Below are 23,179 nucleotides of genomic sequence, written 5' to 3'. Positions count from 1 at the left end.
CGCCCCTTACCTTGCTTCATGGAGGATTTTTCTTATTTTTATTTTGCTCCATGATATTTTATTCTATATGAAAAAATACCAAAACAAAATCTTGGCTTTTTGGAAGGCCATATTTTCGAAAATCTCTTGCCTAGTACCCTAATCTATTTTTGTTAATACTTCTTCCCTACTTCACAATATTTATTTTATTAATTGTGGAGAATGAGATCTTACCAAATATTCTATTTATTTGCCAAAGATTTTATTTGGACTCTATAAATAAGAACCAAAACCCCAACCCTAGCCCCCATATTTTCGGCCCCTCCCTCACATACACTCTCTCAAATTTTCTTCTTCTACTCTCCAATATTTTGCTATCTTTTGGAGAAGAATTGAAGTTTAATCCAAGAACTTTGAAGAATCAAGGCTAATACTTGTTTTCTACCGATCGTTTTTCTCAAAAAGGTATTTTTGTTTAAGAGTTATGCTTGATCTTCTTCTACTTCTTCTTTTTCTTCTTCTAACCGATTAATCGGTCTTCTTGAACCCTCATGCATCTTGGTTGAGTGAAAGAGGGATAAAAAGGGATGTGGGAACATGTATGTGTGTGTGTGTGTGGCGTGTGTATGTGTGTGTCGTGTGTGTGTGTTGTTGTGTTGTATAGTGTGTGTTTGATAGCTAAATAATCTTGTGTGATAAACATGATCTTGATTAATTAGTAATGATAAGATGAATCGTTGGGAAGATGGAAAAGTAATGAGACATGCATGAGTAAGAGTAGTATTGAACCTAATTTGTGATATGTGCCTATGTGATTAAAAGGTGAAACTTTGGTTGCGAAGCCGGATAACGGAAAAGCGAAACTACTTGAAAACTAAGCAGTCGAGGTGGGCTTTACTCTAAAAACTCTCTTTTATTTTATCAAATTGTTGTTTGGTGTTATAAGAGTGGTTTAACTGTTATGCCATGCCTATGTTTGTTTTTAATGTGATACTTGATATGCTTATACGAATTCGGGTCTGAGTATGGGCCGCAAGCTCTACCAAGCTGTGTACACGATGGGATCGAGAGCCCTCCTTGCTAGTCGGCCGGTCTCGTGGGCGAAAAGTGTGGCCACACTTTCGTCGCACCATGGAATGATTGTTGTTTTGATGAGAAAATGGGAGATTATTTTGACTGGCCAGTCTATGAAAATATATTTTGTGATACTCGTGATATTCTTTTATAACTGCTTAAAACTCGAGTTCACTTGGTAAGGGTAGCATAACTTATAAAATGTTTTGGCAACGAGCTCACTGAGTATTTCAAAATACTCAGCCTTGCATGTGTTTTTCCTTATGTGCAGGTTGAATGATGACGAGCGGTGGTGGGTGTTGAGCAGCTTAATTAATTAATATGGATATGTTGAACTCCAAGTGTAGTTGTGTCTCCATACATAGCTATCTTTTCTCTTGGTCGTTTTCCGCTGAAATTTTTGATACACTTTAGAATTTCTTTTGGAATATTGGCACCTTGCATTCGGTTGAGACCTTAGCCTTTTTCTTGTGTTTTCGTCTTGGATATTTCGTCGTACTCTTCAGATGTTTTGACCGTTATTTATGATACCTACCTTGTTCTTTTAAACTTCTAGGTCAAGTTATTATTTTGCATACTCTGATAATTCTTTCAACTCTTTTGGTCAATACTACTTAAATGAAACCCTAGCCTATGTTTACTTCTTTGGAGTCGGTTTTGGGTAACAGCCGCCGCATTTATTGTACCCTAGGAGGGCGGACTGTCACAGTATGACTGTATCAGCGTAACCTCCATTTCTTCACCATTGCTTTAGTACAAGTATATTGCAAGGAAGAGAGAGAATGAGAGATACAATGAGATATAGGCGGCACATAGAGTTGGGATTAAGTTAGGATTAATTTTAGCTATATAATCCATATATCATGTGTATTTTCATAGGACGATAATGAGTAGATATTGAGCCTTTAGTGGAGATTGGGCTGCAAAAGTTTACATAGATTGTTCAAAATATTATTAGTGCAACTTAAGGGTTGTTCCATTATAGCACCCTCTCAATGCTAAAGCACCTTTCATATTTTACGCTTAATGTCATTTCTTTCTTTTATTTTACTCCCTCCGTCCATTATTAGGAGTCCTATTTATGGGCGACACGAGTTTTAAGAAATGTTAAGAAAAGTGGGTGGAAAAAAGTTAATGGAATAGGGGTCCCACTTGTATATATTAATTTTAAATGAAATGTGAGTGGAATGAGTTAGTGGAAGGTGGGACCCTATTATCATTTATGGTAAAAGTGAATCGAGACTCTTATTCGCGGACGGAGAGAGTATTATATAATATAATTTTTTTAAGCCTTAAAAATCCAACGATCATAATTTATACAGCAAAATCATTAACCATGTAAAACGATAAAATTGGATGAAATTTTAGTTGACACCAAAATGATGTGATTTATTAAAATTGTGAAAAGATAAATGATTTAGTCAAAATTTAAGCACGACATCTCAAGCCTTCTGCTCTTCCACGCTGAGTAGAATGCCAAATTATCAAATTTATATAATAAAAATAAAATAGAAAGCAAATGATGAAACATCGAATTACACGTAATATACGACATTGCAAAGCTATTGGAAATGTGGAATTACTATTTTCTATTACTCCACAATTTAACTATTTTTTCATATATTATTTTATCTTCCTATTTAATCTATTTTTGGCAAATTTTATTTTATATCCTCCTTACTCCAAAAGATTTTCCACCAAAATTTAATATCACCCCATTCTTGAGCCATGTGCTCTAAAAAAAAACAGAGATATAGTGTGCGGATCCATAAAGCCATATTTTCTTTTCTCACATACTATAAGTGGGGGTGAAAAGAGAAGGTTGTATCTAATGTGTATTAGCTTATCCTCCAAGCTTCAGCCTTTATAAAAAAAGCTATAATCTTTAAGCATTCTTCCACACAACAAATTTGAACAAAAACTTAATTTCAAAGGCTCTTAAGAATTAAGAGGCCACATAGTAATTGATCAGCTGTATTAGCAAGGCCATGCAGCAGTCGAGGGCGAGGTGGAGCTAGAGACAGCATCCAGAGAAGTATGTCGCAGCGAGATCGAGCGTGAGGCAGAGAATTAATGGGGTCGACCGAAAGAGGCGAAGCTCTTGCTGTGTAAGGTGGAAGCGACAACCGCTTGCTCAACGGCACCACTTTTACCATTTAGATTTTGGTGTATATGCTAAGTATTTATAATGCTCTGCGCTTAATATGTATTTGTTGCGAAAATAGTTGTCCGATAATCATTAATAGTTGTAAATCTGTTTTTATATATTTAACTCTATAAAATTGAGGCTTATAAATTGGTGCAAAACGATGTTTGGATGCATCTTAAACTAAAAGATGGGTGATTTAAGCATAAAATTGTGTATCGGAATTTAAATTCTCATGATATAAATTGAATACAAGATGCAATACCTTGGTGAAAGAGGCCATTAAATTGTCTTAATCTCAACGACGTATTCCTACTATGGGGCCCTTATAATTAATGTGTTTCTAAGTAATATACTCACTCCGTCTTAGGATAAGTGAGTCATATTCTTTTTTGGGATGTCCCACTAGAAATGAGTCATTTCTCTTTTTAGCAAAAAATCATCTCTCTTACTTTATTATCCACTTATTTTATATGGAATTAAAGAACAATTTTTCAATAAAAAATACTTATATTTATATGGAATCTTATATATATGGAACCGCGCATAGCGCGGGAGGAAAACTAGTGACTTTAACAGTACACTTTGTACTACTGTTACGAAGGCTTGTGTTCGTGCAGGAGCTATTGATTTGGTAAGACTAGAGAGATGTTTTCTTATTAGAACATGGTGTTTTTCCTCTTTTTATGGATTTTCTTTCTTCATTCACTCACCAGATATATGCTCTATATGGACTTATCTGCGCTTTGTATAAATGCCATCTTTATCGTGCTTGATATGTGTAGGGATCAGATCACTCGGGATTCGCTAATTACCGGGACCTCTTTTATTGATTGGGTCCGAGATGGCTAATCTCAGAGATACAAGCCAATACAAGAGTGATACTAAGATTACACTCTACACTAGTACAAGGAGTTACAATTGAAGAACCCTAGACTAAGTTCAAGTATCACACAGAACTTTGAGTCTTCATCTTCTTCAATAATCCTGCACACTTAAGTAGAGATGTTAGTAACACAAAGAATGATCCCGCAGGATCTAAACACAAAGAAAACAAGTAAGACAAAGTTATAAGCACTGGAATATGGCTAAGGTCGCAACAGGCGACTACACCGGGCCAAGAACCTCCCCAAAGCTTCAACCAACCGTCACAAGGGAGTATTACTGAACAAGGACCCCAGAAACCCTAAGTTTCACCGGTTACCACCACAGTAGGCCTCCTCAACACGCGGACCACCACAAGACTCTCCAAACACCGTCACACACCAATATCTCTCACAACACCACCTCCAAGCTAAGGAGATCGGTCACAGAAAGAAGACCGACCCTAGGGTTTGAAAAGGAAACCGAAGAAGTTGCCTAACACTCAAACTAACCACTAGATCTCTAAGAAACTGAGAATCATTGGTGGAAACACAAGCTTGAAGGAAAACTCCGACTAGAGTCGCCGGAAAGATAGAGAGAAGGAAGAGCAGATTCGAAGAGAGAGAGAGAGAAGTCATCCAACGGCCGTCCTCCAGGATCCACGTGGAGCTGCCTACGTGGCGGCCATCCAAGCAAGCAGGTAAGTTGCGGGCCAAATATCACATTGGGCCTGCACCAGAGTCTTGGGCTCAAATATTAATTTGATTGGGGCCGGCCCAAATAATTAATATATAAGTCCAACTCTCAATGGTCCACAAATATTCAACAATATGAGCTAAGAAAAATTTATCTAGCTAGAGTCGTGGAGAAATGATTAGGTTTCTAATGTAGCACAAAAAATTATAGCAGCTTCGATATGGTCTTAGTTGTTTAGCATTTGTTGATGCTCTTTATTACTCCTCCCGTCCCATAAAAATAGATACTTTTGGGATGACATGAATTTTAATGCATGATTGATAAATAAAATAATAGAGATAGGAAGAAAAAGTTATATTATTAGAGTGTCGAAATGGGTAGCGGGTAACGGGTAATTCTCATCCCGACCCGATACCCGGCTGGTATCAAGTACCTGCTACTTGGTGACAGCAGGAAACAGGACGGGATCAGGTATTGTATTTTAAAGTTTTGCGGGTATGGGTATACCCGATACCCGCACGGGTATACCCAATCATCCCGTTAATACCCCGGTATTTTTATGGTTAAGGTTTTCAAAAAAAAAAAATTAGTTATTTAGTTTTAAATATATAGTGTCGATAAACATTAATCCTTATTGTATCTTCTCGCTGACTTGTCTTTTAATTAAGGTGAGTATTTCTTTTGTTTTTCACATTCTAATCATATTATCCGTAAGTAGGAGATTAGACATCATCATATTTGTGCATAGTTAATAGTTGGAAATTGTGCAAACATAGCAAATTGTAAAACACACAATTATGAAATCATAGTGTAGCAACAATCCCAAAATTCATTTTTGAATTACAAACATGTAAAATTACAGCGAACGGGTTTAGGTACCCGTAACTGCGGGTACGGGATAACCGATGCGGATATCGGAATACCCATATAACTATACAGGTCGAGATTGGGTAGTATAATAGTATTGAACTTTCGGATTCGGGTACTTGCAAAAGCGGGTTCGGATACCCGTGGATGCACCCCTAATTGTTAATTGAGAATGAGGCTTATATCATTCAAGAGAAAGAGAAATTGCAAGGGTACATTTTATTTCATTTTAATTTTTTCCAACATTTTAATTTTGTCCAACAGGTTTACTTTAAAATTATTTTAATACTATAAAAGTTGACATTCTTATTTAAAAAAATGACGTAATGCAAATCATAAAATTACATAATTCAAATCCTATAATGTTTAAATTATCTAAATATAAATCTTAAAATTACAATTTATTTTAAGAGATAAAGTACATAATTCTAAAATCGAATGGTTCATGGAAAATCAGCTACCACCACTAAAGAGTTATACAAGAAAAATACCGTGGGATTAAAGTAGGACACATAATGGGGAATGGGGGGAGTACACCATACTTAAATCTTTCTTTTCAATAACAGAAAACTACAAACAGTGTCCCAAAGATGAGCAAAACAAAAGCTAACTACGAAGAGGATAATTTCAACGATTTCCACTTAATTCTCTGGCAAGTTTTTGAACATTAAATAAGGTTAGAAAATTTCCACATGTCGAAATGATAACAAAGTGCGAGAAAATATAGCGATTCGAAATCACAGCAATTAGCAAGATAACCCATTGAACAAGCTAGAACACTAAACCACCATATATTAATACATACATTAAAGAACACATTGAATCTGGATTGAGAGAGAGAGAGATGGCCTCAAACACACCTAGTTTAAGAATCCTAATGTTCCCATGGATAGCCCACAGCCACCTCTTCCCCTTCCTCGAACTAGCCAAGAAGCTCTCTTCTAGAAACTTCCACATCCACTTTTGCTCCACACCAATCAACCTCGCCTGCATCAAAAACAATTTGCCAAACTCGATCGAGCTAGTCGAATTGAATCTCCCATCACTTCCCGATCTCCCACCGCACTATCACACAAACAAGAATGTCCCTCCCCACCTCATGCCCCTCCTTCTTCAGGCATTCCAGATGTCAGCGCCCGTGTTCACTGGCATCGTTGCCAGCCTCGAACCCGACTTGCTTATCTATGACGCATTCCAGCCGTGGGCGGCCAAGGCTGCCGCCACGTACAACATCCCGGCCGTGTTCTTCTCCACCACGAATTCGACCTCGCTGGCCTTCTTCCACCACATGCACACGCACAAGAATTGTGAGTCTTTCCCTCATAGCGAGATTAGGTTAAGGGAATACGAGTTGAGGGATTTGATTGCGCAGAGCGCTTATATGGAGGAGGTTCAAGACAAGGATGAAGGGTTTGCTTTTGGGGTTTTGAGATTATCGAGTGAGATTGTTTTGGTGAAGAGCTGTGGTGGGATTGAGGATAAGTACACGGATTACCTCTCGAAATTGAGTGAGAGGAGGGTTTTGTTTACCGGGGTCTTGGTTCCGAAACCGGAGGGTGAGGGTTTGGAGATCATGAAATGGCTGAGAGAGAGGAAGCCACGGTCGGTTCTCTACATTTCTTTTGGGAGTGAGAATTATTTATCTAAGGAGCAAATGGTGGAGATAGCAAAAGGGTTGGAGAAGAGTGATGTTGGCTTTATATGGGTGGCGCGGCCACCTGCAGGGGAAGCTGCCAGGGAGCTGCCGGAGGGGTTTGAGGAGAGGACGAAGAAAAGAGGGGTGGTGGTGAGGGAGTGGGCGGTGCAGGCAGCCATCTTGGCGGACGAGGGCGTGGGAGGGTTCATGACGCATTGTGGGTGGAGCTCGGTATCCGAGAGTGTGTGGTTTGGGGTTCCAGTGGTGGGAATGCCGTTGAAGTATGATCAGACGGTGAATGCCAGGATGGTGGTGGAGGCCGGGATTGGGGTGGAGGTGGCCAGGGGAGGGAACGGGGAGATTGACGGTGGGGCGGTGGCGGAGGCAGTGGAGAAAGTGATGGGGAAGGGAGGGGAGGTGATTAGGAGGAGGGTTGGGGAGTGGAGGAAGAAGATGGAAATAGAGGAAGTTGGTGCCATTGATCAAGTTGTTAAGGAGCTGTCAAGGTTATGTGCCAATAAATGATTGTTGTTTTGGTTAGTTTTATTTCATCGTATAATTAAGCAATAGGCTTTGGTATTAGAATAAGGACTAGGGTTATCTATGTATTTGCACTTTTTTGTTATGTTTTTATTTATATTCAGTTTTACTATGTTGGGGCTGATTTTTTTTTCCAAGTATATGTCGGATGATTTAGTTATAATGAATCTATTTACACTAATATAAAGGCAGAGTTGTAAGAAATTAATGTTAAAGAAGTACTCCATCCGTTCCATTAAACATGAAATATTTGGGAATCAACGCGAGATCTTATGTAGTGTTGTTTTGTTAGTTAATGAAGAGAGGGTTAAATAAGATAGGTATAAAAGTAGAGATAGAGATGTTTCCATTTTAGGAACCGTTCCATTTTTAGTGGGACAATTCAATTCAAAAAGGAAAAAGTTTCATTTTCAATTAGACAGGAGGAGTATTAAGAAAAGTGGATAGAAGAAAGCTAGTGGAATATGAGACCTACTTGTATATATTAGTTTCAAATAATATGTGAGCGAAATGAGTTAGTGGAATGTGAAACCTTTTAACTATTTATTTTAATTATGAATCGGGACTCTTATTTGCGGACAGACCAAAATAAGAAAACGAGACTTCTATTCGCAGACGAAGCAGTTGTCAAATATTGAGAGATTAATCAAGCTTTTATTGTGCTTCATAGGGATGTTAATGTAGTGATTAGGGATTATTCACTAAGTCAAGCACCATATTGGCTCCGGCACTCATCATGTATATGATTAAGAAACACTAGATAGGGTCATGTTAAAATTCACATAGCATCTAATCCATAACTAAAAGCAATTTTACACTATTATATCTTAAGGTGAGTGGATGTGATTATGTGATTAAAGCTCATAGATTTCAATAAATAGTAGATAAATATCAACAAAAAGGGCAAAATAGTCAATCTGTTATAACATAATAATTTTCACGATTCTTTTTATATCAACATTGTGTATTACAAATATCAACACAATTTTATTGATATTGTACATGCATTATATTGATAAATGTTGATGCATTTGTTGATATAAAACATGCTTATCAAATATATACAAAAATTAAAAAAATTTAATAAAATTTTATCATCCGATCATCGTCGGAAAACATGCAATTGAGATCTCGTTAGAATCCTTACAAAGTTACCTTGATATAATTTTTATGAAAAAATAGTTTAAATCAAAATAATTACGTAAATTTTAAGTTTTAAGATGATTTTAAAGAGAAAGAAAGTGGATAGTTTTGACTTCCATATACTCCCCCTGTCCCATAGAAATATGTAATATTTCCTTTTCTCTCATACAAATAGTCCATATCCATTTATGGTAAAAAAATTTGTTCTTCTCTTTTACTTTATCATTTATGGTCCCACCACCACACAATTCACAATTTCAACTACTTGTTCTCCTTCTTTCTTACTTTACCTAGGGATGTCAATCGGGCCAGCCCACCGGGTTTCGGGCCAACCCTATTCGGGTTGCGGGTTAATCGGGTGCGGGTTAATCGGTCTGTGATTTTTTCGGGTTATAAAAGTTCAACCCTAACCCTAAAAGCTCGGGTTTCGGGCTAGCCCAGCGGGCTAATCGGGTTGCTACCGATAAAATTAGCGCGCGTTCAATCCAATAAATAATGGTGAAAATTAGTTACATTTATAAAATGTAAAATATTTAATTATGATAAATTTGAGATATATGCTTAAACTCAAATATAAACATGATCAAATACTAATATTTTATATTTATGCAAAATAAAACATAAACATCAAAGAAATTTTAAAGCATGTTTTAGAAATTTAAATATATTTTTCAGTGAATTTTTGAAGTTTCTAATTTGTATATCCATTATTATGTTAATATATAATTTATATATTTAATATATAAAATTGAAAGTTATTTTTTTAGTAATCTATATTATAAAATAATCAATGAAGTGTCGAATTAGAGTCAAACAAATAGCATGATAGAAATTTTATCGGGTTTTCGGGCCAGCCCATCGGGTTTTCGGGTCTGGCCCTAACGGGTTGCGGGTTAATCGGGTGCGGGCTAATCGGGCTGTAATTTTATCGGGCTAGAAATTTTCAGCCCTAACCCTGTAAATTTGGCGGGCTATTCGGGTCGGCCCACGGGTTGCGGGCTACATTGACATCCCTAACTTTACCAATTAAACATTAAAACCTGTGCCAACCCTAAAAGGCCTATTTCTATGGAACGGAGGGAGTAAAAGAATTGACAATAATATATACTCCCTCTGTCCCATTAGAAATGAAACGTTTTCCTGTTTAGTCTGTCCCATTAAAAATGAAACGTTTCCTAAAATGAAAACATCTCTATCTCTACTTTTTCATCTCCCATACTTTACTCTCTCTTCATTAACTCACAAAACAACACTACATAAAAACCCGTGCCGATTCCCATATATTGCATATTTAATGGGACGAAGAGTACTCTTTAAGTTTAATTAATAATTTTTTAAATTTAAAATGTAATTCACTTTATACTAACCATTAGATCTCTTAGCAATTGATTATAACCATATATGTCACTGTTGGGCCAATATTTGATTGTACATGTGAAATAAACTATTTGAGCCAATATTAAAGACCATATGTACTGACACTGTTGAGCCAATATTTGATTGTACATTTGATATGCTTAAGGCATCTTGTAGAGTAGTTTAGTGAATGTGCATATTATGTCATCAACCTAATGAACTATATAATGACTAATTTATGGTCAATACATAGTTTTAAATATCCACTAGCTTTGGATTTTCAATACTTGAAGTGCCTGTGTATTCTTGTTCTATTATTTTCATAGCTATATGCCTCAAATTTAAATTCGGAATATTTTTATTTGAAGAGGGCGAGGGATAGAGAGAGAGACAGAGCTACATGCCTACATCCTACCGGAGTTATATCTACGTATCGATTTTGAGAGGCGCAACCATTCCCTTCACACCATCTTTGATTGAATCTAGTTTTTTTATATTCTGTTGAGGGAATTCATTTTTTATCAATAAAACAAGTTAGTAATTAATCACCTTCGTACCCTAGTGTTGTAACATATGGATTTTCTCATCTTATGTGTTGTGGATTCTGCAAATTTTCATAAAACTCTTTCTTATCAACTCTGATTCAACGTTTTATTTGTCAGTTACGGTAGAGAAGTAGAGCTTCAAGGTTTAAAGAACAGTTCCATCCCCTTTTCCTATTTATTGTACATATTTTGGAGTTGGTTTAAATCACTGAAAATAACTTTGTAGAAAACATACCCAAATCGTGAATTGTTCCATCACCATTTCTTAGCATTCTCTTATCGAAATTATACCAGGAATATTTCCTGCATCGGATCATAATACGTGTGGATATCGTGGTGAATTTAACTTCAGGATCAAATCGTGGAAACACACAACACAACAAAAAGTAAGTTCTCTAACTGTTAGGTTTAACTGGTCAACATACATTATTGTTAAGAGTCTAGATCTGTATTTTATTTTAGCTGCATATCATTAGATTAGATGGTGACATGAAATTCCTAACAATATATGGGCTTTCTTCTATATGTTTCAAGAATTTTGAGAAGAAATCTATACATCCGATTGATTCTAATTGTAAAAAAGATTGAAAAAGAAGAACATGTCTACTTGTTGAAGTTGAACAGTGTTACTGTCGTTTTGTTGTTGTATGTTTGCTTTTGCTAGATGCATTTGCTATGCAATGCAGAATATACTGACCGTCTTTGATTTGAGCATACTAATACATAAAAATAAAAACTGCCAACTACTATCGACCTACTAATTAATTCTGTTATGTTTGATTAATTCAGTACTTTCAACTAACCTTTCATGTGTGTACCCAACTAGAATCGCGTGTGTGGATTATATATATCATCATGTTAGGTAGCAATAGTTGTAATTTAAAACTGCCTACATAATTGACAATTAAGCCACTTATTATATTGTTATGTTTGGCAATGGCAGCTTAGATTCATTTGTCAGATGCTTGTTGTCATGATCTGATTCAAAGAACCTTATTTTGTTTTATTTTTAGTGCTTCAAGTTATAAGCAATAATATGATGGGTGAGTCTAATATATTTTGAGAGAGTATTTGAATAATCATCTACGAAGAAACAAAACAAATAAATAAAAAGCATTTTCTCTTATACTTTAGATCTGTGTCTCTGTGAAACCATGGATGGAGGTGCTGCTGCAATCCAAGTTCTTGTCCAAAACCTGATCAACGTTTTGAAGGAAGAGTACTCTCTACGTCGAGGTCTCAATGGAGATTCCCAACAGCTGCAAAGGACTTTGGGCATGATCCAAGCCTTCTTGATTGACGCTGAGGAGAAATCCATCACCCAAGATGCCGTCAAATTCTGGTTGAGAGAGCTTGAACTTGTGGCTTTCGATGCTGATAATGTCTTAGACGAACTCAGCTATCATCTTCTCTACAAAAAGGTGAAGAAAATGATGAAACGCAAGGATAGGGTAGCATCATACTTCTCTTCCCTTAGTCGCAGTTCAGGTTGGCGTAATATGGCCCATACAATAAAAAAAATCAATGCAGATTTTGAGTCTATGAACAAAAGGGGAATAGATCTTGGCCTTCAAAGGATAATTTTAAATGCACCTGCTGCTGTTACTACTCATACTTCCATCGAGACTAATTCGTTCAGTTGTGATCCAATCTTTGTTGGAAGAGATGATGATGTGCCTAAACTAGTTGACATGCTCACCCATATCCCCCAAGATCAGACCTTTACCATCACTGCTCTTGTCGGAATGGGGGGTATGGGGAAGACTACACTGACCAAGAAAGTCTTCAGTCACGAAAGCATAAAGGATCGATTCAAATCACTTATTTGGGTTTATGTTTCTCAAACTTTTGATCCTATCAGTCTTTTCAACAAAATCTTTTCAACGTTGACTTCAAATACGGGGGATAGAGTTGAGATCAAGGAAGTTATCCTGAAAAATCTTCAAGAAGCTCTCAAGGAAAAAACTTATCTTCTTGTTCTTGATGATGTCTGGAATGAAGATGTGTTGAAATGGAAAGACTTTATGAATTCCATGGAGGGAGTTACGTCTACCAAGGGAAATTGCATTATCATCACTGCCAGGAAGGAAAATGTTGCTTCAATTGCTAATCCATTTCATGTTCATCCTTTAAAAGGCTTATCTGATCATGATTGTTGGTCCATAATCAAAGCAAATGGTTGTGATAGAAATGGAGAAGTTTCATCAAGATTTGAGAATATTGGGAGACAGATTGCAACAAGATGTAAGGGTTTGCCTTTAGCTGCCAATGTAGTAGGGGGTGTGCTTCGCCGATGCAAGTCCGAACAAGAGTGGCGTTCCATCAAAGAAAACTGGCTCTCAGACGATGAAGGAGGTGAAAATATCTCAAAAATATTAAAATTGAGTTTTGATTATTTGCCTTCACCATTACTCAAGAAGTGCTTTGCGTATTGTTCGATCTTCCCCAAAGGTCAAGAAATCGTGAAAGAGGAGCTGATTGAACTGTGGATGGCAGAAGGGTTTCTTCAACCAAGCCAAAGACATGATATGGAGTTCATGGGCGACATGTTTTATAATGTGCTTCTACAGAACTCTTTGTTGCAAGTTGCAAATAGATATTATCTTGGAAGGGAATATTGTGTGATGCACGATCTTGTGCATGATCTTGCATCTTCGGTTTTATGTGCAAATGACAACACCCTAGTTCGATACATGTTTCTCAAAGAAGAATCAAGTCATATTCCGGAAGAGGTGGCCAAGCATTTGCGAACATTACTCTTGGAAGGTGAAAATTTTGGTACCATGTTCTCAAACTTCAAATATCTACACAATTTAACTCTCGCTGGCTTAAGTTATACAAAGTTGCCTGATTCGGTTAGGGACTTGATACATTTGAGAAATCTTAATATATCAAGTACCAAAATTAAAAACTTGCCAGAGTGGATTGGTGAACTATATCACTTGCAAACATTAAGAGCAACAATGTTAGAGAAACTTCCAAGTACATTGAAGTACTTGATTAAATTAAGACATCTTTGTATATCGCCGTTTACAAAGTTACCTCCAGAGATTGGTAAATTAACTAGTCTTCAAACTCTGTGGCTATTTGAAGTGGGCATACAAAAGGGATACAAAATTGAAGAGCTTGGATGTTTGAAGAATCTCAAAGAATCACTACAGATTTGGAATCTTGAAAGGGTGCGTGATAAGGAAGAGGCTATGAAAGCAAATCTGTTGCAGAAGTCAAACTTGTGGGAATTGGTGTTTGCGTGGTTCGATGGTAGAGAAGATGAAAGAAATGATGAGAGTGTATTGGAAGGCCTCCAACCGCATGCAAATCTGAAGGTGTTGAAGATTAAAGGATTCAAAGGCAAAATATTTCCAACATGGTGTATGAAGATGGCAATACGGGATGGTTCTCAAGGCTCCTGGGTACCACTTGATAACTTGATTGAGATAGCACTTATGAAGTGCTCAGAGTGTGAGGAAATCCCAATGCTGGAGCACTTACCTAATCTTAGATCTCTATATTTGTTTGACTTGAAGAAGGTTAGGTTCATAAATTCCTCATTCAAAAATTTGGAATCTCTCACACTTATCAAATTAGAGGGATTACAATGTCTGCCAAAATTGTTATTCTATAACAATAACAGTCTCACAAATTTAGAGATTATACAATGCCCATTGTTGAGTGAATTACCAGATGGGCTGGATACCTTGAATTCACTAGAAAAGTTGATTATCAGTGATTGTCCAAATTTGAAGTCGATGAAGAGTCTAAGTTGCGGAGCAAAAATATATCAAGGAATCCTTCATGAGCAGGCAATTAAAGGGTGTGAAAAGCTGATGGAATTGCCATGTCAAATGCTAGAGTCATCCACCCCCGCAATCTAGACACTCGGATTGGTAGAATATGGAGCCTAAAGAATCTACCTGTGCTAGTAATTGACTGCCTCCCTAAATCATCTTCTCGTCTTGAAGAATTGACACCCCATTATCATGGTTGATGGTGTCTCCATTTGAATGTTGTAGCAAGTAAGTATCATTTTTGATATTGTGCTGAGGAAAAAATTTATTGAAGCAATGGGGTGGTTCTCTCTCTCTTAGCAAAGTTGCCACTCTTCTCTTCATCTGTCATTTCCATGTTCTTTCTTTTCCTTCATACATTAAAACACTTTATTCATACAGATTCTTTGATTGTACTCAATTTCAATGAACTTGTCCTTTTCTTTTCTATGCATTTTCAAGGGGATATAATACACACATGACACAGAACAAGATCAAAAAAATTCCTGCGCTTAATTCCCAAACAACAAGATTTTGAAAAATTAGTGAACCACAACATATATTGTTGGTTGTGTGGCCATGAAGTGTGGTTGGCTCGGTCTTAGGTGCAGAGGGACCAGCCGCATGTCATTTATACCTACCTGATTTAGCTTGACCAACAGCTTGGGTATAAAGTGAAGGATCAATCCTAACTAAACGTACAACACAGCAAAGATTGAGAAAGAAAGGAAGAGTTAGTAAGAGAATTCATGTATCGATCTTGTGATTTGATTGTGAGAGTTCAAATAGTGTTCTTCATTCTTATTTTACTTTTTTGTTGAATCTTGGTAAGATAATAGAAGAGTTCATCTTGTTTTCTGTGGACGTAGGCATATTGCCGGACCATGTAAAGATCCTGTGTCGTTTGCATTCTTGTTACTGTCCAATTGTGTCTTTTAGGCTATTGCCATTTTCAACAAGTGGGCCTAGAATGGGCCACAAAATTGAAGAGCTTGGAAATTTTAAGAATCTCAAAGGATCACTACAGATATGGTGCATGACTAGGAAGAGACAATGAAAGCAAATGTGTTGCAGAAGTCAAACATGTCGGAATTGATGTTTACATGGGACAAGGATAGTGTCGATGAAAGAAATGATAAGAGTGAGTTGAAAGGCCTCCAACCTCATGCAAATCTGAAGGTGCTGAATATTTCAGGATTTAAAGACAAAACATTTCCAACATGGTGTAAGGAGATGGCAGTGTGGCCAGATGGTTCTCTTAAGGCTCTTGGGTACCACTTGATAACTTGATTCGGATAATACTTACGAATTGCTAAGAGTGTGAGGAAATCCCAATGCTTGATTTATTTTGATTGTGATTTATTTCATCGTATAGTAGAGTATTAGGCTTTATCATTAGAATAAGGATTAGGGTTATCTATGTGTGTTTGCACTTTTTTTGTTATGTTTTTATTTATATTCAGTTTTACTAGGTTGAGGATAAATAAAAGAGTGAACTTACACAAAGGGTTTGAACTATGCGTTTCGTACGCAAACGCTGCAATCACTTTTATGGTACAATTTTACTATTCATCACAATTTTGCACCAAAAATGCCCCCAAGGCATGGAGGACATTTTTGAACTTTCATATCTAGGTACCTAGATATGATAATTTCTCTCTCTCAAGTATTGAATACGATATGTTCTTATAGTTTGAGTACCTGAAAAGATATTTTTCATTTCACTTTTCAATAACTTTACGTCAGATCCTCTTTCTCTAAAACTTTTAGAAAGAAAAAAATGAAAGTTAAAAAATTAAATAAAAAATTAGGAAATTCTTAAATATATTAATTAAAAATGTTAAAATTAAAAATATAATTTTAAAATAACTTGTATCTAAATTTAATTTTGATTGTGAATCAATTATTTTTAATATTAAAAATTAAAAATTTTGGATTAATTAAAAATTTAGGGCTAGTTAAAAATTTAAATTGTTAATATTAAAAAGATAATAAAATCCCAACCAAAATTATATTTACTTATAAATTATTTTAACAATTAAATTTATAATTTTAATTTTTATAAATAATATATTTAAGAATTTCATAATTTTTTAATTTGTTTACTTAATAATAGTTTAAGAGAAAGAGAGAGAAAAATGATTTGACATAAAGTGATTGAAAAAAATTGAAGTGAAAAATAACATTTTAGGTGTGCAAACTATAAGAGAATATCATATCTAATACTAGAGACATATAGAGAAAAATAGCATATTCAGTATCTAGATATGAATGTCCAAAAATGCCCTCTATGCCTTAGGGGCATTTTTGGTGCAAAATTGTGATGAATAGTGAAAAAGTACTATAAATGTAATTATACCTTAGTTCAGGGACTATCTATGATATTTTTAAAGTTTAGGGATTATTTGCGTGCGAAACACATAGTTCAGGGACCATTTGCTTAATTCACTCTAAATGTTTTCAGAGTGAAGATGTTTTCATTGACACAAATGGAATTTTACAATCATTCAAAGCAACTTTAACAACATCTAGAGTAGGATGACCTAGTCTATTGTACCACAAGGCAATATCTAGGCTAGAAGAGCAACTTGAACTACTACTAGAGTTGGAAGAGTCCAAGCTGACAGAACAGTTGGAATATCTTGATTGGAAGGGAGATTGGAGCTACAGCTTCTCTTGATTGGGGAATGGTCAACGTGATATAACCCTTTCTCATGGATTCCCTTGAGCACGACTTGCTTGGTGAACAAATCCTTGACAAACAAAAGTCAGGGTGAAATTCAAAGAATACTGAGTTGTCCCTAACAAATTTAGACACACTAAGAAGATTTTTTCTAATGCTAGGGACACGCAAAAGACTTTTTAGATGAAATTTTCTAGAAAATGTAGCTGAATGGGGACTAAAGGCACAATCACCTATTTTGTGATGAGTTGCTCATGAATCCGGGTACCAGCTTGTAGAGGATGCAACATCATAATTGAACTCCGACCGGTTTCCAACAACAAATGAGGCAGAAGGTGACCTTGGAACATATTGCACCATGTGGGCCGAGGGATTGAAGTAGCCTTGTTGTGGTTGAGGTGCATTTCCTCTGAATTGAACCAGAGGAGGAGTGAAGTTTTGCTCAAACCTATGCCAACACTTTGCTGCAGAATGGCCAGGTTTCTCACAGAGCTAGTAGACACCTTTGTTTCCTCCTTTTCCAAAACCTCTGCCACCTCGACCTCTCCTCTGGTTCCTTGATCCACCTCTACCTCCTCCATTATCAAATTTGTTATAGTAAGGAGGTGGAATATTTCTTTTCTTTTCTGTCCAGCTTATTATACCAGATTGAGTGTAGGTTGTGACCCTTCAATATTTGTAGCATTTCCTCTAGTTGTTTCCATCCTTGCTTCAAAGCTCATGAGGAAAGATCTCACATCACCTAAGCTCCATGGATCTGACCTTGATGTGATAGCAGAGACAGTTGGGTCATATGCTTGACTCAGACCTCCTAAAACATGCAAAACTTGTTCTCCATCTGATATCCCAACTGAAGCAAGAAGATCAAAATAAGTTCTCATCTTGATGAGATACTCACTCATTTTGAGTGAATCCTTCTTCAATCTGTGCAATTGTTGTATGTACTGCATCACTTTAGCAGTTAAGCGGCTGGCAAAATTTGTTTCAAGAGCACACCATATGTCCCTTGCAGATCTAAGTCCCACCACAAGAGTGAGGGTTCCTTCAGACATAGATGAGAGCACCCATCCTGCAACTCTTCTATCTTGTGTTTGCCATGCCATATATGCTGGATTCATCACCAATGATCCTTCTTCTGGATCTGCAATCATCTGAGGTGGATCAGTCGGTGAGAAAACCTTCAAGGCCGTAGCCATATACAACAACATCTACTTGTTGTTGCCACATGAGGAAATTCCCAGTAGTTAGTTTTACTACGAGTGACAGTTGTGAGAAAGGAGAAGCATCACCAAATGGAACAGGATTAAGAATCAAACTAAAATAAAAACAAGTGAAAATGAAGTAGGAGAGACAGGATCGTAAGGATCCTGCTCTAATATCATTTTAGAAATGAGCCAGTCACCCCCTTAAAAGGCCTTTTAAGAGGTGAAGGTTATCCACTCATTTATAGAAGAGTTAGGATCACTAATTTGTCGATGTGGGACAAGAAGAGGTTTCCATACATTATTATATTCATTAAGCTAATGATGTTATAAAAGAAATGGAAAGCCTTATGCTTTGGCTTCATATAAACAGATGAATACTTCATTTCCAATAAGGAAGAGCAAGTAGATAAAGAAAAAGATTAATGGCAATTTAAGTGAGAATGAAGCTGTTGAACAGCAGCCAGAGCTACATCATGAGGAAAGGCTGGTCCCGCTTCGTCAAGGAGAAGTAGCTCGACGTTGGAGACATCATCTCCTTTCAACTCGGAGCCGGAAACCTCGCCAAGGACCGCTTCTTCATCGATTGGCGAATGGCGTTGGTGCAGCAACGGCGGCGCAGGGGCTAAGAGAAGTGGAGTCAATAGAGAGCGGTTTGTGAAGGCCATTGTGACCACTGACGGGGGTGAGGTGCTATCGCGCCAGCAGCTTAGTTATTGAGCAAGAAAAGTGTGACGAAGAGCAACAATGAGAAGGCCGATGGTCCGGAGAATAGTGTGAAATTTTGTAGGCATAACCGCACAAAGATGAGAAGAGAGATGACACAGGAGATATCCGGTAGGCGGTAGGTTATATGGAAAATGTTGTTGTTGGGGCCTTATTGAATAATGGGCTTGATTGATATAATTAAGGAGGTTGCTTGACTTTTTCAAATGACTTCAAACATAGTTAGTCTAATTAAAATATAAAATCTAGATTGAACTTTTTATAATTACTTTTAGAAAGTAAACAAAGTAGATACTATATAATTTGCTTCGGTGGGACAGAGAGAGTATTATATTAACTATTTTTCAATTTATTATTTAGACTGTTTCGTAATGTATTAACGTTAAATGTAAGAATTTTTGACATGACAAAAATATGCACGAAACTTAATATGTAGGAAGAGTCGTCGAGACATTTTGGAATGCCGACGGAAAAGGTATGGCGGAAAACGCGAGTTTTTGTCAAAGTAGTCATCCATCAGGCGTTGGTTAACCTCGATATGCTTGCGGGGGATTGTCCGCCGATGCTGGATCGGACGAGGGACCGCCGCCGACGCGGAGCGCTCCTCCTCCTCCTGTACTTCGTGCGCAACCTCTTCAACCAACACGTCATAGGCCTCATCCTATGCATGTTGATACTTATCGTCGGAATTCATTTTTGGAGAATGGATTTGAGAAAACTTTGAGATTTAAGATTGGATCGGAATGAAAAAATAAATTGGTAATAGGTATTTTATAGATATAAATTAAAGAATAAAAAAACCACCGGAAATGCACCGCCGCACCACACGGCTGCCGCCGCCGCCGCGGCTCTACTGTGGACACTCTAAGCTGTCGTCAGAGGTGAGATCTCAAGAAGTGGTGGCACAATTCGTGCACTCAAATTTGCCGCATATTTTAAGTCGACGTGACTTTGTGGAATTTTGGAGATTTGTTGTAGGCTTTTTCGTCCACTTGTTGCGAATTGTATTTTACTATTATATAAAAAAAAATCGGCGAGCCTATACAACCAAGTACTCCCTCCGTCTGGTATTGGGAGTCTCGGTTTACCATTTTAGTCTATTTTCTACTAGGAGTCCTGATACACTTTTACTATAAAATGTTAAGTAGGAGTACACCTTACTTTCCACTAACTCATTCCACTAACATTCTATTTTAAGACTAATATATAAAAATGAGTCTCACATTCACTATCTATCTTACCCACTGTTCTTTTTAATTCTTTAAATTCGTATCAATCACAAATGGGACTTCTAGTAGCGTACGGATTTAGTATCATATATTAAAATCTGAACAAAACAGTTTATTCACTATCTATCTTACCCACTGTTCTTTTTAATTCTTAAAATTCGTGTCAATCACAAATGGGACTTCTAGTGGCGTACGGATTTAGTATCATATATTGAAATCTACACAAAGCAGTTTGGATGCAATTTTGTGGGCCCTACAATAGCAAAACATGTGAAGTTTTATTTATAAGCATTCCATATGAATAAAACATAACAGGCCCTTAAGGGTGGTTGATTTAAGATGAACTAATGGGGACTTTTCAGCTACCAACTAGAAATTAATGGGGTATTTAATTTTGTTGTGACGTGTTTAATAGTTGAGGGGGTTTCATTTGATCTTTACTTTCCGTATAAAGATGTACAATTATTTCTATTTGTTTTGTAGTTGGGAAAACTGAGAGTCTTGAACTACCGATTTAAACAAAGATAAAATTAATCTCTTTATAATGATAGATGAGAATTTCGATTGGCGTTTACGTATGCTTGGTTTGATTTCTTGAAAAAGGCTCTTAAATTTCATAAAAATATGTTGTTGATGCTGTATATTTTTTTTTGAAATTAATAGAGGATCTGATCCCAACTAAAACTAGCATCTATTTTTTCCTTCTAAAGGTGGAAAGAACATTATTATATAAAAACGGAATAAATGCAATCTAGAAGGCAGGGTGGATAATTCAACTTTAGGATAATTTCATCTTGAAAACTAGTAGCAGAATTATGCTTAAACAAGATCATGAATATCGATTTCACCTATTAATAAAACTATTTGGAGTACTATAGAGTAGAATTAAATATTTATTGATTTATGTTTTTAATTATTTCTCATGTTGTGGGTAACAAATCATAGATAATCTTAACATATTTCTGTAAGTATAAAACACGAAAACATGTATACGTACGGACTCCTGCAAATATGCATTGTTTTTTTTTCTTTTTTTATGCATTGGTTATTAATTAATACTAATTAGAAATTATTTATGTTTTACCTCAAAATAAAGAAATTATTTATGTTATTAAATACTAGTTACAGTTTGATATTTCATAGTAGAATTTATTGATTCATAACTAAAATTTGATATTTCACATTTTGAATTAATTAATCCAAATGTAATTAGGACAAATTATCTGACGGTGTTGGCAATCAAATTTCCACTTTCTACAATAAGCAAAGCATCCTTAACTTCAAGCGGCCAAATGAATCATTTGCAGAATATATCGCAATTGTCATTTATCACGGGAGAAGAAATTATAACACCAATCATTGAAAATATATAGGTATTTGAAGAAATCAGCAATATTGTTGGTTGAGAGGCCCACATACAACTAACACATAGTATCATATTAGGAAATTAAAAAAGTGATAATCAAACAAATAGAGTAGAAAGGGATTTTATAATTTGGACTTCAATTATTACTAGTAATTACAAGAGAAAATGATACGGGGCCAATAATTATGTCGTATATTAATAAAATAAAAATAGTATCGAAGCACAATTCAAGAAAGACGAGAATGGTAATTAATATATAGTCCATTATCGTATTATGAATGGTAATTAATACTATATTTGTTCTTATTGAAACTTATTCTTGTCTAATAAATGATTTTAACTCGTTTATAAATGAGAAGATAATCATCCTCATCCTTCTTACAAAATCTTTTAAGGAATCATTTATAATATAGTATTAGAGCGGGCTCAAATTTGTCATATGTTTCTTTGTCGCAAGTGTAGAATTTCAATGATCATTTTGATCAACGCATTGCGAGGGCATAATAAAACTCCTTATAGTCTCACATCGACAAAATGGTAATCTTGACTACTCTATTAATGAGTTGATAATTCTCACCAGTATTCCATTTCTAACAGTTTCTAGTTGATTTATACAATGATTATATAACAGTACTATCATTTTTCTTATTTTTGTAAAATGCAGATTTATTTAATCGACCGGCTAATTTTTTTTTGAAGTAATGATAATTGGTAAAGCAAAAATTTGTTGGAAGATCATCTGTTTGCAGCAGCGTTGGATTGAACTAACAATTAGTAAAATATATGGATTATTTATTTATAACTAGTAACTATAAGTACAAGATCAGTGTATTTTTGTTTCACCTTGTCAACGTAAATACCATGCATTCTGTGAGTAATTGATTGGCACTAAATTACTATAGTTGTAATGTACTTTATCCGTCTCTTATTAATTGACATTAACTTCAACACTTTTTTTTTTATCTATTTCCAATAATTGGCAATTTTACTATTTTAGTAATGAATTTTATATCTTATTAACTCATTTCACTCACATTTTATTATAAAATTACTGTAAAAGTATGATCCACTCACTTTCTATTATATTTCCTAAAACTCGTGTCAAATCAAATAGTGTCAATTAATGAGGGACAAAATGAGTAGTAGTTACTTAGATAAGTAAATGTAATGAATATAATTAAGTAGGTTGTTGATCTCTCTCTATTTTTCATTTTGAACTTTACAACGTTTCAATTAAGGGATCGATAAACCCTCCACCAATAAATATAAATGTAAAGTACCCTTTAGATATATGTATACCTGAAAAAATAAACAATAGCACAAATTCACTTAGCGTGTATGTAGAGAATTCCCATTTCCT

At 35.8% G+C, this 23,179-nt stretch overlaps 2 protein-coding genes across 2 annotated transcripts; both read left to right on the top strand.

Annotated features, from left to right (window-relative positions):
- The first annotated feature begins 6,470 nt into the window (after positions 1-6,470).
- Positions 6,471-7,787, top strand: LOC125186575 (beta-D-glucosyl crocetin beta-1,6-glucosyltransferase-like). The gene has a single exon (XM_048082961.1). The coding sequence runs from the start codon at positions 6,471-6,473 to the stop codon at positions 7,785-7,787; it is 1,317 nt and encodes a 438-aa protein (XP_047938918.1).
- A 3,019-nt stretch (positions 7,788-10,806) lies between these two features.
- LOC125202641 (putative disease resistance protein RGA4) lies at positions 10,807-15,024 on the top strand. Its single transcript, XM_048101091.1, has 2 exons — positions 10,807-11,232; positions 11,981-15,024. Exon 2 carries the CDS (start codon positions 12,001-12,003, stop codon positions 14,719-14,721), a length of 2,721 nt encoding a protein of 906 aa, XP_047957048.1. The 5' UTR covers positions 10,807-11,232; positions 11,981-12,000; the 3' UTR covers positions 14,722-15,024.
- The last annotated feature ends 8,155 nt before the right edge of the window (positions 15,025-23,179 follow it).

This window comes from Salvia hispanica, chromosome 1 (assembly GCF_023119035.1).
Source record: "Salvia hispanica cultivar TCC Black 2014 chromosome 1, UniMelb_Shisp_WGS_1.0, whole genome shotgun sequence".
NCBI lineage: Eukaryota > Viridiplantae > Streptophyta > Magnoliopsida > Lamiales > Lamiaceae > Salvia > Salvia hispanica.
The sequence above is the reverse complement of the archived record's forward strand: the minus strand, read 5'-3'. Positions and strand labels throughout refer to the sequence as shown.

Bases quoted from the DNA above. Each gene is read 5' to 3' on its own strand.
- LOC125186575 (XM_048082961.1), top strand. From the start codon at position 6,471: ATGGCCTCAAACACACCTAGTTTAAGAATCCTAATGTTCCCATGGATA.
- LOC125202641 (XM_048101091.1), top strand. From the start codon at position 12,001: ATGGATGGAGGTGCTGCTGCAATCCAAGTTCTTGTCCAAAACCTGATC.